The following is a 15829-nucleotide window of genomic DNA, read 5'->3' as shown; positions in this document are numbered from 1 at the left end:
GGATGGATCTAGACTGTTTTCAGTGGTAGCAGATGACAGAACAAGGCGTAATTGTCTCAAGTTGCAGTGGGGGAGGTTTAGGTTGGATATTAGGAAAAACTTTTTGGACTAGATGACCTCCTGAGGTCCCTTCCAACCCTGATATTCTATGATTCTATGTTCCAGGAGGTGCTGCAATAATCAGATGCAGAAAAGAGGGGAAGCAGGCAGTGAAGGAAAATGGAAAGGCTGGACAGAAAAGAAAATGAGGCTGTTGTTAGGGATGCAATGGAGAGCATGATTAAAGTTATGGAGAAGCAAACTGAGATGCTACAGTCCCTCATAATAGTCCAGGCTGAGCAGATGCATGCATGCCCTTCCCTTTAGCACATTCAGAACTCTTTCCCATGCCCTCCCCAAACTCCACTTGCAAATTCCTTTCCACTGTCTGGGACTTCTCGCTTTCCTGTTCACGCCATCCCCACGGACACCTTTTCAAATGATAGCTGGACTTACACACAGCTCTGAAAGTCAGCCCTCCCCAGTACCTCTTCTTCCCCCAAGCGTGTGTGTGTGCTGGTGGTTTTTTGTGCAGTAAAAGCAGATTTTTGAATGATTAGCTGGCAGCAACAAGTAAACAAGCAGTTTAATCATCTGCTTACATTGAGTCCTAGCCCACTAAAATCACAAGTACTTCCTTGCAAAACTCGAAGGTGGGGAGCTGAACTGAGGGGTAGCTCCCCACAGTGCACTGCTTTGTTGCTGCTACTGCCACCAGTGTGGATGTGCTCTGCTGACAGAGGACAACAACATGAACATGAAAGAACAATTTTCTTTTAGCGCTTTTTGATCATTGACAAAACTTTCGGTGAAAAAACTCTGCCAGCGTAGCCATGGCCTTAGATTGACTAGAAATAAGGTGGAAACTTTTAACGGTGAGGGTAATTATCAACTGGGACAATTTCCCAAGGATCCTGACGGATTCTACTCCACTGGCAGCTTTTAAATCAAGACTGGATATTTTCTTAAAGAACTGATCTAGTTCAAACAGGGATTAATTCAAGGCAGTCCTGTGGCCTGTGATACAGGAGATCAGACAAGATAATTGCCATGCCAGAACAGACCCTGCAATCCGTAAACATCTCAAATGTCTCCTGGCCCCCACACGTGCACCTCTGCCCCCCTCTCCCATGTGCCCCCTGGCCCAGCTCCACCTCTTCCTGCCCCTCCGCCCCCTCCACCTGCCCCCACACCCAGCTCCACCCCCCCACACGTGCCCCTCTGCTGTCCCCCACCCCCGGCCCAGCTCCACCTCTTCCTGCCCCTCTGCCCCCGCACCCAGCTCCACCCCCCCACACGTGCCCCTCTGCCCCCCTCTCCCACCTGCCCCCTGGCCCAGCCCCACCCCCCACACATGCCCCTCTGCTGCCCCCCTGGCCCAGTTCCACCCCTTCCTGCCCCCCCACCTGCCCCCTGGCCCGGCTCCACCCCCCACCTGCCCCCTGGCCCAGCTCCACCCCCCCCACATGCCCCTCTCTCCCACCTGCCCCCTGGCCCGGCTCCACCCCCCACGTGCCCCTCTGCCCCCCCACCTGCCCCCTGGCCCAGCCCCACCCCCACACGTGCCCCTCTGCCCCCCCACCTGCCCCCTGGCCCAGCCCCACCCCCACACGTGCCCCTCTGCCCCCCCACCTGCCCCCTGGCCCAGCTCCACCCCCCACACGTGCCCCTCTGCCCCCCCCACCTGCCCCCTGGCCCAGCCCCACCCCCACACGTGCCCCTCTGCCCCCCCACCTGCCCCCTGGCCCAGCCCCACCCCCTCACGTGCCCCTCTGCCCCCCCACCTGCCCCCTGGCCCAGCTCCACCCCCCCCCCGTGCCCCTCTGCCCCCCCCACCTGCCCCCTGGCCCAGCCCCACCCCCCCACGTGCCCCTCTGCCCCCCCACCTGGCCCAGCTCCACCCCCCACACGTGCCCCTCTCTCCCACCTGCCCCCTGGCCCGGCTCCACCCCCGTGCCCCTCCGAGAGTACTGGGTGTGTCTGTAACCAGGGTTACATGGACACGTCACAGGACGGGGGGTGTTCAGGTTGCGCGGACAGGAGCCGGGACTCATTCTCCCGTCCCCGCTGTGAGGCGGTCCTGGCGGAGGGATCCCTCTGCGCCTGCGCTCTCAGCTTTACCTGCCCCCAACTCCGGCAAGTTCCCTCCCAAGGAGGCACATGCGCAGCGCGGGGCGGAAAGCTCTATGGTAGGGACGCGCATGCGCAGGGAGAGTGGTGCTTGCTCCCTCCCCCCGGCTACGTGACTGTGCACGCATGCGCAAAAGCCAAGGGCCGCCGGAAGGTTCCCTCAAACGCCTAGCGTGCCGAGACCCTTTCACACCTCGCGCATGCGTACCGAGGCAGCGCCATTCCGTCCCTTCCGCCCTGCGGTGCGGCGCGTGCGCAACGGCCGCGAATGGGATTCTTACCCCGGCGGAAGGATCAAAAAGTTCCCACTTTTGGATCACGTGGTGCGACTCATCACCGCGGTGCGGATGTGCCCGGCTGGCGGGGCCGTCCGCGCAGGCGCAGTGAGCTGGCTTCTCCGCCGCGCTGCCCCTTCTCCGCTCCGTCCACACAGGCTCATTGTGCGGAGGGAGCCCTCGAGGAGACCGAGCCGAACGCCCCTCCCCCGCGGCCCGCGCGCGCCGCCCGCCAACGGCCGCCCGACCGCCTCGCGCCGCCCCGCCTCTCTCTCCCTCTCTCTCTCTCTCGCGCGCGCGCCGGGCGGCTGATTCGCTCGCGCCCGCCCCGCCGGGGTTGACTGGGGCCGCGCCGGCGCCGCCATGTTGAAGCAGCCGCAACCGCTGCCCCCGCAGCCCCCCCCGGGCGGCCCCGTGCCCCAGGCCGGGCCCCCGCCCGCCCGCAAGGCCCCCCCGCCGGGGGCTGCCCCCAGCCCCAACGGCAGCCTCAGCCTCAGCCCCAGCGGCGGGGCGGGGCGGGCCGCGACGGCGGCCCCGGGCGGGGGAGGCGGCGGCGGCCCCGGAGGAAGCGGCGGCGGCACCAGGTAACAGCCGGGTCGGGAGGGGGGTCCCGGCCGGGGGGCGCCGGGAGGGTCCCGTGACTGCGCGCGCCGCGGGGAGGTAGGTGGGGGGGGGGGAAACAGCGCGAGCTTGGTGCTGATTGGCCGGTTCTGTAGCCAATCCCCGCCCGGCGCGAGGGAGAGGGAGACCCCCCCCCCGTGGAGTTCTGGGAGTGCGGGGTTGGGACCCAGGCGCCCGGGCTCGCAGCGCCCCCCCCCCCCCGAACACGCTCCCCGCCAGGCAGGGGCCCAGCCCGTGGGGGCCCGGCAAGGGGCCTCCCGGGGGGTGGGGGGGGGTGTCAGGGCCCCTGTAACTGGCCCTACCTGTGGTTTGTTTTCAGGGGGCAGAGCACAGGCAAGGGGCCTCCCGGGGGCGGGGGGGGGGTGGGGGGGGGTGTCAGGGCCCCTGTAACTGGCTCTACCTGTGGTTTGTTTTCAGGGGGCAGAGCACGGGCAAGGGGCCTCCCGGGGGTGTGGGGGGGTGGTCAGGGCCCCTGTAACTGGCTCTACCGGGGGTTTGTTTTCAGGGGGCAGAGCACGGGCAAGGGGCCTCCCGGGGGCAGTGTGGGTGTGGGGGGGTGTCAGGGCCCCTGTAACTGGCTCTACCTGTGGTTTGTTTTCAGGGGGCAGAGCACAGGCAAGGGGCCTCCCGGGGGCGGGGGGGGGTGTGGGGGGGTGTCAGGGCCCCTGTAACTGGCTCTACCTGTGGTTTGTTTTCAGGGGGCAGAGCACAGGCAAGGACCCTCCCGGGGGCGGGGGGAGGTGTGGGTGTGGGGGGGGTGTCAGGGCCCCTGTAACTGGCTCTACCTGTGGTTTGTTTTCAGGGGGCAGAGCACAGGCAAGGGGCCTCCCGGGGGCAGTGTGGGTGTGGGGGGGTGTCAGGGCCCCTGTAACTGGCTCTACCTGTGGTTTGTTTTCAGGGGGCAGAGCACAGGCAAGGGGCCTCCCGGGGGCGGGGGGGGGTGTGTGGGTGTGGGGGGGTGTCAGGGCCCCTGTAACTGGCTCTACCTGTGGTTTGTTTTCAGGGGGCAGAGCACAGGCAAGGACCCTCCCGGGGGCGGGGGGAGGTGTGGGTGTGGGGGGGGTGTCAGGGCCCCTGTAACTGGCTCTACCTGTGGTTTGTTTTCAGGGGGCAGAGCACAGGCAAGGGGCCTCCCCAGTCTCCAGTAAGTACCTGTGGCTCTGTCTAAGGGGGAGAGAGGGGGACGGATGCTGGTCTCCCAGGAGAGCCAGGCTGCCTGTTGTACTGACTTCCTGATCGAGAGCCTCTTGCCGCGGGTGGCTGGGCAGGCGCTTCCTCTTTCTGGAGAACATGGCATGGGTGGGGATGGCTTGCGTTGGCCTCCCTTAACTCCACAGACAATAGCGCCTCCAAACTGCTCTTCCCACAGGCCTCTGCTGGACTTGCCTGCCATTTCCTACTTTCTGCATTGTGGTGCCAGCGCACGTTTAAATGTTTCCCAAAAACGCTCTAGAGAAGAGAGGGACCCGACCTGCCACCCAGCACTCTGACCTTTAAGTGCATCCCTGTGGCCCAGATCTGAATGAGTGTATCTCATAGTGTTTTGGTAGCACTAGCTTCCCTTTGATCTCAAGGGACACCAGTGTGATAGGAGTCCCCAGTGAGCCAGACACTTCCCTTGGGGCCTGGAGCAAGACAGAGCCAGACGGGTGCCATTCCTCACCCCCTGAGCCAGTCAGTCCAGATTGGAGCTAGTGCCCTCTGGAGGGGAAAGTCTCATATCTCCTGAGCCAATTTATTCCTCCAGCCTAGGGCCAGATTGGAACTCTAGAGATGAAAGGTCCCATAATTGCTTTCTCAATCCTCAGGGTATCTGTGCTTTTAAGTTGGTCCCTCCCCTTCCCTCCAAGTATGCAGCTGAACACCTTCCCACTGGCTTCCCATCACTGGGGGGAGGGGGTGCGTGTTCCGCTCTGAAAAGCTGCTTTAGAAGAGATGTTCTGCTTCATGTTCATGCTCTTGTCCCAAGCCCAAAGATGTGTTCTCTGGTTCCCTGAAGTTGGATCCTCTGCCTTGTGTATCAGCAGTAACAAATGCAGCCAGAATTAACCCTCAGCAGAGCTGTTCACTCAGTCCCTGTAGCAGGATGGGGGGCGGAGGGGTCGCGCATGAGGCACAGCTGCACGGGAGTTGCAGTGCTAGTGGGAGTACAGAGTCACCAGTGGGACTCTGACATCCAGCTGTCTCTCTCTCAGATCCACCTTGGAGGAGGTTTCCCTGCAGTGCTGTCTCTTCCCTCTCACTGGGCCATGTGCTGGGGTTGCTGGGTGAGATTCTCTGGCTTGGGTTACCCAGGAGGCCAGACTTGATCATTCTGGCCTTAAGATCTGTGAATCCTTGGCTTGCCTCGGCTCCTCCTGGAAAAGAGGGGGCAGGCTCACTCTGGGCCTGCTGGTGCCGATGGGGTTGGCATGAGCTCGGGGCTCCAAAGTTTGCGGGTTGTTCAGGACCCAAGCCTGCGTCTTCACACAGCAGCACGTGGCTGGCCCTGGAGTCGTACTCCAAGCATGCCCTGTAAGTGTAGCATCACAGAGGTGATTGCTGTTAGCACACCACTCATCCTGGTAACTGCCCTGGCTCCTAACCCGGGTGCTGAGGGCGGTGCATACAGGGGAAGCCTGGGGGATGAAGGTGGTATGTTCGCTGCTCCTTGTTGATGGGTTCATCTCACTGTGTTTATGACAGGTGTTCGAAGGTGTCTATAACAATTCTCGAATGCTGCATTTCCTGACGGCTGTTGTGGTAAGTGCTGTCAGTTCCTGCTGCAATGCTGAGAGGGTTGCCTAGCATGGTCCATTCAGGAGCAGGCTGTTGCAAGGGTCTCGGGGGCGGGGAGGAGTTTCTGGCTTTTGGGGGGGAACGGGACAGTTGTACTATCCCCTCTCTCAGAAACTCCTTGTTCCCAGCATTGGACTTTGAGTTGGAAACCAGGAAGGGAGGTGGAGGGGTGTGTGTGTCACCCCGCAGGACATATCCATGGGAGTCTGGGCAGGGGGGAATAGGTGGGGGGGGGGGAATCTGGAGAGAGAGGGGCGATCTGGAGTATTTTCTGCTGGGGAGTGGACCTGGGCCTGTGGGAAGAGAGGAAAGGAGCAGTAGCTGTGTTGGTGGCAGGGGCCGGAGGGATAAGGAGCTGAAGGCCAGGCTGGCACTGCAGATTGGGAGGTAATGCTGTTCCCCCCTGTGCCTGCGCTCATCACCAGAGCATCGAAGCGCAGCATACAGCATCCAAAAATGGGTGCCTGTGCAGGAGGCCTGAATTCCCTCCACCTATGTGCCACTGTCCTCAGCGAGACTGGGGAGAGGTCACCGGCTGCCGTGTGTGTCTTGCTGTAGAAAGAGAAGTTCTTGGGGGTGGTCTGGGAGTTTCACAGCCAAAGGTCTCCCACCATCCCAGTCTGCAAGCTGCCCCTGGGCTCTGGCAGCTCTTGCCCTCACAGTGGTGGGCTCCCAGCTGAGTGGTGCTGCCTGGGCTAGGGTAGTACCAGCCTCCTGAGTGCTGGGCATCCGGGAGCAGCCGTGGGTCTAGTAGGACCCTGTGTAACAGGTGCCAATGAGACTGTTCTGCTTCCCAGAGTGATTCCCTTTGGGCATCTCCTCTCTTCTCCCAGTTCTGGGGGGTGGGTCGGGAGACCCTGGGAGCTGCAGTGGGGGTGGGGATGGTGTGAAGGAGAGACAGTTTTTGCTCTACTGGAGGGGACCTTGGACCCTGTGGTATGTGCTTCCCCAGCCAGCACTAATCTCTGGCTCTGTCCCCAGGGCTCCACATGTGATGTGAAGGTGAAAAATGGCAGCACCTTTGAGGGGATTTTTAAAACCCTCAGCTCTAAGGTAAGTGTCTGGGGGGATAGTGAAATGCTGGGATCCCCATGGCTGGCCAGTCCCCTGGGAAGCAGGAGGCTAGCTCTTGGGACAGGGCACACAGTGTCTGCGTTCCGTGGTGAACATCTGGGTCCCCCCTGGGCAGTGGCAGGCCTGACTCTTGGGACATGGCACAGAGAATCTAAGCTCAGTGGTTAATATGTTACTCATGGAGGAATTCTGCGCCAAAAAAAAATAAAAAATTCTGTGCACAATATTTTTTGTCAAAATAACACAATATAATCAAAATACCTTACCTGTCAACAATACAGACAACAGCAAAAAAGATTCCCCCCAGGAGTAAGGAGTTAAATAAACCCCTACAACAACCCAGTTCCAGATTAGGGGGCTGGAGGGAGCTGTCGGGCCCCCAGAGCCCAGACACCCACACCCCCTTCCCCTCAGAGCTGAGCCACAGGGCAACCCCCAGCCCAGACAGCAGTCCCTCTAGAGCCTTTACTCCCCCCAACTTCTTTACTGTCCCACCAGGGCACATGGTGTGGTGCAGCTGTGTCCTTCCTCACCCTTTGCCAGAACTGGCTGGGTCGTCCCAGGCACTCTCCAGTCCCTGCAAGAATGAGGATCAAAAAGTGTGCAGCCTCCAACCCAGCCAAGCTGGGCGCTCCGCTCACTGCCATCTGGGCTCTGCAGAGTCCAGTGGCCTGAAATTCTGCGGGGAATACAGGAAATTCTGCATTCGACCAGAATTCCCCCAGGAGTAACCATGAGGTTCTCCATGGCAGCGGGAGGCTGGCTTCTGGGACAGGGCGCAGAGCGTCTGAGCTCTGGTGAACATGTGGGGTCCCCCATGGCAGCGGGAGGCCAGCTCCTGGGGCAGGGCACAGAGCGTCTGAGCTCTGGTCAACATGTGGGGTCTCCCATGGCAGCGGGAGGCCGGTTCTTGGGGCAGGGTGCAGCATGCAGTAACGGTGGCTGTTTGCAGTTCGAGCTTGCTGTGGATGCGGTGCACAGGAAGACCCCAGATCAGCTGGTGGGACCTAAGCGGGAGGACATTGTGGACACCATGGTCTTCAAGCCCACTGATGTCATGCTGGTGCATTTCCGTAATGTTGATTTCAATTACGCCACCAAAGGTAATGCTGGCCCTCTGGATGGGGTCTGTCCCCGCTTGGGGTGGGGGTCGTCCAGAGAGGGTGGCAGACCTTATGGCCCATTGTCTCCTCCTAGACAAGTTCACGGACTCTGCCATTGCCATGAACTCCAAGGTTAACGGGGAGCACAAGGAGAAGGTGCTGCAGCGCTGGGAAGGAGGGGACAGCAACAGTGATGACTATGACCTGGAATCTGACATGGTAAGAACCTCGCTCGTCCTTCCATTCAGGGCCTGGGGTGAGGTGGGCAGGGGTTAGCTCGGGGAGAGGGCTCTTGGGTACCCAGATCCCTTCTGCTGCTTGGCGCTCAGCGCTGGGGGCTCTAACTGTCCTGTATCTAACACTTGTCCTTGTTGCAGTCGAATGGCTGGGATCCCAATGAGATGTTCAAGTTTAACGAAGAGAACTATGGCGTGAAGACAACGTACGACAGCAGTTTGTCCTCCTACACGTGAGTGTGGGCCTGGGCTCTGCGTGGGAGGGAGCTGTCACTCTTGGGGAAGAGTGTGATTCTTGGGTCAGTGCCTTCATATCAGGCTACAGAGGCGAAAGGGCTGCCCCTTTCGAGAAGAACTTGAGTACCACACATGGCTCCATTGAAAGGACAAGGGTGTTGCTCTCAGCAGTGAGGGACTAGCCAAACTCAAGCTGCCCAGGCTGGCTTTCATTTAAAGTCACACCTCCGTCAGCAGGATTTTGTTCACTCTTGTTCCATGCAAAAAATGATCCTTTTCCAGCTCGTTTCCTTTGGGGATTTGTCTAGTTTATCTTTCTGTTTTCCTGAGCCAATGGTTCTCAACTCATTTACCATTGTGGGCTGTATATGCAGCTGTATGTGTGTTGTGGGCAGCATCCACACTACCTGTATGGCCCTGAGGATGTGAGATGGGTTGCAGCTGTATACCAATTGGGCTGCATGTGGCTTGCAAGCCAGGGATTGAGAACCACTGCCTTGGGGAGTCAGATACTGTTTCCTTTGTCCTTGTGGGCCTTTCACATAGCAGAAGGAGGAGAGAGAGAGATTAAAAAATGAACAGGTGGTTCTAAACCCACAAAAATGGATAGGAGCTTCAGGGGCAGGTGCATGTGTGTGGTGGGAGGGGGTGGCTCAGGTCGGAGGACCTTGGATAGGTGCGTAGGGCAGGCTGGGTGCAAATATAGAAGTTGGAACTACCTCTAACTCCATTTCTTTAACTGCCTTCATCTGGAGTTGATGTCCCTTTCATGTCGATTTTTTTGGCATAGAATTTCCTAAGAAAACATCATTAAAAACTGTTTGGTAAGAAAATGTATCTGGATGCATCTGAACCACAAAAGTGACCCAGAGTTTGTGTGCATGTCCCTGCAGAGTCCAGCCTCGCTCCCTGTGCACCTGCGTGTGGTGGGAGTGCGGCTCTCCAGCATCCCACACAGACAAGTGCTGTGTAGCTCTTGGTTCTGGAGTTGCTCAGTGTGGTTCTGGGTGAAAGCAGCTCCTTGCTCATTCTTGCTTTTCATTGTTTAAAACCTGTCAATCTTCAGATCCGAATTTCCCCTGGGGCTGGCTTCTGCTCCCAAGTATCGGCTTGCTCCCCTGACCGGCTGCACCACTGCTACTCGTGCCAAGCCGGGAGGTTGCTTTTTCCACTTTGGCAGCGTGCAGGGTGATTTTCCATCCTCCTTGTGCTCAGATGGGCAAACGAATCCAGAAGCAGCCTCCCTCCAGTGGAGACCAGAGCAGCAATTGCCACCCAAAATGGGGGGCTTCAGACCGCTCTGAGCCAGTGTCATCCTGCACTGCTCTTGGCAGGGTCAGCTGGCACTGAGGCCTGTCTCTGTCTGTCCCTGTCCTAGCGTTCCTCTAGAGAAAGATAACTCGGAGGAGTTCCGGCAGCGGGAAGCCCGGGCGGCCCAGTTGGCCCGGGAGATTGAGTCGAGCCCCCAGTACCGCCTGCGCATTGCCATGGAGAATGATGATGGCCGGACGGAGGAGGAGAAGCACAGCTCTGTGCAGAGACAGGTGTCTGGCAGGGATAGCCCCAGCTTGGCCTCCAGGTGAGAGAGGTGCATGCACGCATGTGGGGTGGGGAGGGCATGGGAGCCGGTGTAACTCCTCTCCCGTCTGTGTCTGCAGGGAGGGCAAGTATGTCCCGCTACCACAGCGCGTCAGAGAGGGCTCGCGAGGAGGCATCCGGTGCAGCAGCTCCCGGGGTGGGAGGCCAGGGGTGGGGTCCATGCCTCCCCGGGGCAGTGCGCACCATCCAGACAGCAACTCTAGTCCCGCCCCGGAGCAGCGAGGGATCAATGGAGGTGAGATCCAGGGATCTACATGAGAGGCTTCCTGGTGTGGGCACTAGCAATGCCTGAGGCTGGTCTCCAGTGCCCTCCCGCCCAGAGTTCGCACCCTGCTCTCTGGGAAGGCCAGGGACTGTGTCCAAGCTGCTGCACCAGCCCTGTAACCCCCTCCTATGCTTGCTTGCTTTCCAGGACCCTCCCGAATGTCTCCGAAGTCCCAGCGTCCCATCCGGGGTGCCAAGACCATGTCTTCCCCGTCAAGCCGCCCTGTGGAGGTCTCGGCAGCTCCCCCTGCAGGTAGGCAGGGTGGGGATCTTTCTGCTCTGATGGCTAGAGAGGGGTCTGCCCCAGTCACTGTTAGCCTGGTGGGCAGGAGGAGCGGCTGAGGGTTAACCTGCAGAGCCCTGCTGGAGACAAGGGTGGTGGTTTATAGATTCTGAGAGACCTAGTCTGTGTGGTTTTCTCTGTGTCTCTTGCTGTGTATGGGAGGGATCAGGACCTATGTTCTCACCCTGTCTCTAACGTTTCTCCCTGCAGTGGGCCGCATGTACCCTCCTCGCTCTCCCAAGTCTGCTTCAGCCACGCCAGCCTCTTCCCAGGATTCTCCAGTGGGCTCTGCCGTGTCAGCAACACCCGCATCCCCGTCGGAGGCCAGAACTGGCCTGGAGTCAAGTGTTTCCCCAACCCCCTCTTCTCCCAAAGTAGCTGCCCCCGTGCCGGCCACTGGTGTTGAGGGTAAGGCCCAGGGAGCAGCGTGGGGCTTCTGGGGACTCTTGTGGCAGCTGTGAGGAGATGGGCCTGGGGAGCTGTGCCTTGGAGCAGGGGTCGGGTCGGGGCAGGGCAGTGTAATGTGTTACGGGATTTCCATTTTCCCCTCCCAGGGAAAGAGGCTCCCACATCTGTGGCTAAAGATCCTGGCAGAACCTTGGAAGCGACAGGGTCATGTGAGCTCAACAAGGCAGCTAACAAAGGTGTGTGTGTGTGTCTAGGAGTCAGGACTGACAGGCTGGGCCCCCAGCCACCCTGTGAAGCCTCAGAACCTGGTGTGTGCCCCCAAGGGAGACTGCTCCAAGCGTCGCTTCCCAAGCGAAGGGGCCCGCATCCTCCTGTCGGGGGTCTTTTGTGACCTGTCCCGCCCATGGAAGCATAACCCGTTGGCGGAGCTTCAGTGATGCTGGGGGGTTGGGAGTAGGGGGCATTCTGAGGCTGCAGCAGCCCCTCAGCTCACTCTGTGCTGTTCTCCACAGCAGGGCTGCAGAATGAGCAGAAGCGGACCCAGCTGGAGGAGCTGCGCAAGTTTGGGGCCCAGTTCAAGGTAAGGCCTGGTGACCGCAAGGAGGGCGGGGGGGGAGTAGGCGTGTCTGGGCTGGGCTCACCATGAGTATCTGGCTCCCCCACAGCTCCAGCCGAGCAGTTCCCCGGAGACCAGCCTGGAGTCCTTCAGTGCCAGGCCCAAAGAGCCTCTGGAGGGCAAGGAGAAGTCCCTTGAGCCAGGCATCTGCGAGGGGCCCGAGGAGGCCCCCCCTGTGAGCATGGTGCCAAAGCCCAACGGGACCAGCCTGGAGCTGCTGCCGGAGAGTGGCAAAGAGGAGAAGGGGCTGTGTGAGGTGGCCGAGCAGCAGGCGGCCAGCCCCCCATGCAAGGGCGAGCCCGAGGACAAAGAGGAGGGGCCTGTGTCCGAGTGAGTCTGCAGCAGAGGGCCTGGGGTTCTCTTACAGGGGAGCAGGTGGGGGAGGGCATGGCATGGCAGGGTGCACTGGGTGGGGCAGGGTATGGCGGGGGGGGGGGGGGGGGGGGGTCGGGCAGGGCAGGGCAGGGTGCACTGCATGGGGCAGGGCATTGCACGGGGGGCGGGAGCGGGTGGGGCAGGGCATGGCAGGGTGCACTGGGTGGGGAGCGGGTGGGGGAGGGCATGGCAGGGTGCACTGGGTGGGGAGCGGGTGGGGCAGGGCATGGCAGGGTGCACAGGGTGAGGGGGAGCGGGTTGGGCAGGGCATGGCAGGGTGCACTGCGTGGGGCAGGGCATTGCACTGGGTGGGGAGCGGGTGGGGCAGGGCATGGCAGGGTGCACAGGGTGAGGGGGAGCGGGTTGGGCAGGGCATGGCAGGGTGCACAGGGTGAGGGGGAGCGGGTTGGAGGGGGACGCTGGGCTCTCCAGGGTTTTTAACCCTGATTTGTCCTGTGTTGGTTTCAGGCAAGTGAAGAAATCGACTCTGAATCCCAACGCCAAGGAGTTCAACCCCTCGAAAACGCTGCTTTCCGTGGTGAGTCATCTGGGCTGTGGGGGTGGGAGCCCCATGGGCTCCAGCGGCTGCTGGTCCTCCCCATCACTGGTGAGGATCTGGCTGGGCCCCATGCTCACCTGCTCGGTCTCTGCTTCCAGAACAAGTCGACGAGCACCCCCACGTCACCGGGCCCTCGCGCCCATTCCACTCCCTCCATCCCGGTGATCACGGCCGGCCAGACAGGCATGTACAGCCCCCAGTACATTTCCTACATACCTCAGATCCACATGAGCCCTGCCGTCCAGGTGAGCCCACCCCGTCGCTCTACTGGGGGAAGGAGGGGGCCGCACTGGCAGCAGGAGATGAGGAAGCTGCAGGGGGGGGGGGGAGCAGGGCCTGTCCACAGTGGTGGGGGCACACTGGGAAAGTGGGGGGGGAGGAGCTGCAGGGATGGCGGGGTGCGGGGGAAGCTGCTGGGATGAGGGAGCCGGGCCTGTCGGGGGAAGGATGTGGGGGATTGCGGGAGCAGGGCCTGTCCAGAGGGGCTGGGGCACATTGGGAAGAGTGGAGGGGGAATGGGGAAGCTGCAGGGGGTGGGTAAAATGTTTGGGGCTGGGGTCCCTGTCCTTTGGGGGGAGCTGGGGTCTGAGGGGGCAGGGGAGCTCTCTTGTTCTCAGGTAACTACCCTGCTGCTGCTCTCTCGTTGCAGGCGCCCCAGATGTACCCCTACCCTGTCTCCAGCTCTGTGCCTGGCCAGCAGGGCAAGTACCGAGGGGCCAAAGGTGAGCCTGTCGTTTCCCAGTGCGACACCAGCTGCACTGATGGGAGGGGGGCTGGCTAAAGCAGGGGCAGAGTTCCCCTCCCTGGTGGCTGGGCCAAAGGGGCAAGATTGGAATGGGTGGGGCTAACCTGTGGCCCCTCCCAGGGCAGCAGAAGCTGATCTGCTGGAGTGATGGGATGTCTGGGGAGAGGTGGCAGCAGGGACCATTGTGTGGGGCTGGAGGGGAGGGTCCCTCACCATGGGATTGAGGCAACCATACGGCCTAGGGGCTTCTGGGGTCCGTTTTGAGCAGCTGGCTCCTTTTCCCACAGGTACCCTCCCGCCCCAGCGCTCCGACCAACATCAGCCAACATCCGCACCCCCCATTATGCAGGCGGCAGCGGCGGCAGGGCCCCCCTGGTAGCAGCTACACCCTACTCCTCCTACATTTCCTATAACCCCCAGCAGTTCACGGGGCAGCCCACCATGATGCAGCCTATGGCGCACTACCCTTCTCAGGTAAAGGGCCACGGGCAGGGGAGGGAGGAGCATGGGGATGAGGTGCGAAGGGCCCTTCTGTCCCCTTGCAGCCTCGATGGGGCCATCTGGGGGCAGAGGGGTGAGTGTGTGGGGCTGGGCTGTCTAACAGCCATGGGGCTTGGCCCCTGCAGCCTTTGGGGGCAGAGGGGTGTGCCGGGGGCGGTGAGGGTTGAGCACGCAGGGATGGTCTCTCTAACAGCCATGTGGCCTGGTTCTTCCCTTGCAGCCTGTATTCGCCCCGATGCTCCAGAGCAATCCCCGCATGATGACATCTGGCAGCCACCCCCAGGCCATTGTGTCGTCCTCCACGCCCCAGTACCCCCCCTCGGAGCAGCCCACGCCCCAGACGCTCTATGGTGAGTCTCTAGGCCGGGGCTGGGGAGTCCCAGGGCCTGGGGCCAGTTCTGCTTTGGCTCTGACTGGGTGTCTCTCTCCAGCTACAGTTCATCAGTCCTATCCCCACCATGCGACACAGCTGCACCCCCACCAGCCTCAGCCAGCCACCACCCCGACAGGGAACCAACAGCAGGCCCAGCACGCTGCCCCCAGCCCCGTACAGGTGAGGGGGGGCCTCCCCCAGGGCTGAGGGGGAGGGTAGTGGGTGAGGAGGTGTTTGACTCCCTGACCCTGCTCACTATATTCCTGTGTCCTGGCGCAGCACCAGGGTGGGCAGCCGCCCCACCTGGCCAGTGCCCAGCAGCAGCAGAACCTGTACCACACAGCCACGCTGACGGCCACGCCGCCCTCCATCACGCCAGGGCCCAGCGCCCAGTCCCCCCAGAGCAGCTTCCCACAGCAGGCTGTCAGCCATCCACGCCCACCAGCAGCTGCAGCACAGCTACACCAACATGGCCCATGTCACCCAGGTAGGTGGTAGGGACAGCAGGGCTGTGGGCACTGCGCGGGCCCCACCCACCAACGCTCATCCCCCTGCTCTCGCCTCCCACAGGCCCATGTTCAGACTGGAATAACAGCAGCACCGCCCCCCCACCCCGGGGCGCCTCATCCCCCCCAGGTCATGCTGCTCCACCCCTCGCAGACCCATGGGGGGCCCCCCCAAGGCGGTGTGCCACAGAGCGGGGTGCCCACCCTCTCAGCCTCCACACCATCTCCATACACCTATATAGGACACCATCAAGGTCAGTGCTGGGGGTAGGGGGATGTCTCAGAGGCTCAGGACTGGTGGGTGGGTGTGATGGGCCAGGCTGGTACCAGCGTAAGCCCCCACCCCCCATGCTGGCAAGCTGTTGAGGGGCTGCCCTTCCTTCCTGAGCTGGGGGGGGGCCTGTGGCAACTCTGAGAGATGGAGGGTCTGGCCCCTAACGTGAAGGCCTGCAGTGATGGGGATGTCAGTGTAACAGGCCTGTGGTGCTCATTGCCCCAGGAGATGTAGCAGTGTGAGGGGAGAGGGGAGGGCATGTTCTCTCCTTCCTCCTGCAGCAGGTGCTGTGGGCTTGTTTTTCCCCATCTCCCTCGTCCTGGAGGGGGGCTCAGGGAGGAGTGGGAGGCCTCAGTGCAGTGGGGTGGATAGGCCACCTGGCTCCAGGCCCGGGGTGGGTGGACAGGCTGCAGCCCTGTCTCCCTGCTGTGGGGGTCCAGTGCTCGGTGTCCTGTCCTGCCTTGCTCACTAACAATCTCTGCTCTCTTTCTAGTTCAGTCTCACCCATCCCAGCAGCTCCCATTCCACCCCCCTGGAAATTGAAGCCTCGATTCCTGACTGTGAACTGAACTCCCAGCGCCGGCCCCTGCCCGGGATCCGGTTTGCTCCTTCTGCCCCCTTGCGTGTGCCCTGGCCTGGCAGCTGGGCCCTGAGGTGGAACCCCCAGCCTGCCCCTTATGGTGCCACAGCAGGGGGCAGGGCTTTACCAAGCACCTTTTTTGTTGGCTTGCGGAGCACGCAGCGGCAAGAGCCACCTGCCCCTGGCTCCTGGAGCCGCCAAGGTTTTATTTTCTATTATTTATAACTCCAATCGGGCTGTTAAACAGAGTGTT

The 15829-nt window shown here is 61.3% G+C and overlaps 2 protein-coding genes across 2 annotated transcripts in view; one reads left to right on the top strand and one right to left on the bottom strand.

The window, feature by feature from the left end:
• SH2B1 (SH2B adaptor protein 1) overlaps positions 1 to 2590 on the bottom strand; it is a 30151-nt gene extending 27561 nt beyond the window's left edge. Inside the window, exon 1 of the mRNA XM_045013306.1 lies at positions 2451 to 2590. The gene's annotated coding sequence lies outside the window, so the exon portion shown is untranslated. The remainder of the gene's footprint in view (positions 1 to 2450) is intronic.
• Positions 2591 to 2669: 79 nt separating this feature from the next.
• On the top strand, positions 2670 to 15691 carry LOC123368468 (ataxin-2-like protein). The gene is given in 25 exon segments (XM_045013279.1): positions 2670 to 3028; positions 4173 to 4209; positions 5751 to 5807; positions 6825 to 6896; positions 7870 to 8020; positions 8115 to 8239; positions 8398 to 8489; positions 9872 to 10072; positions 10152 to 10327; positions 10505 to 10609; positions 10850 to 11047; positions 11194 to 11283; positions 11560 to 11627; positions 11713 to 11993; positions 12507 to 12576; positions 12696 to 12842; positions 13247 to 13319; positions 13630 to 13713; positions 13716 to 13816; positions 14064 to 14193; positions 14275 to 14396; positions 14496 to 14641; positions 14643 to 14703; positions 14787 to 14976; positions 15490 to 15691. Coding segments are annotated over 25 exon segments (3048 nt in total). The 5' UTR covers positions 2670 to 2807; the 3' UTR covers positions 15540 to 15691.
• Positions 15692 to 15829: the final 138 nt, after the last annotated feature.

The sequence above is a fragment of the Mauremys mutica genome, chromosome 4, assembly GCF_020497125.1.
Source record: "Mauremys mutica isolate MM-2020 ecotype Southern chromosome 4, ASM2049712v1, whole genome shotgun sequence".
NCBI lineage: Eukaryota > Metazoa > Chordata > Testudines > Geoemydidae > Mauremys > Mauremys mutica.
Note: the sequence above shows the minus strand (reverse complement) of the source record. Positions and strands in the feature narration are given on the sequence as shown.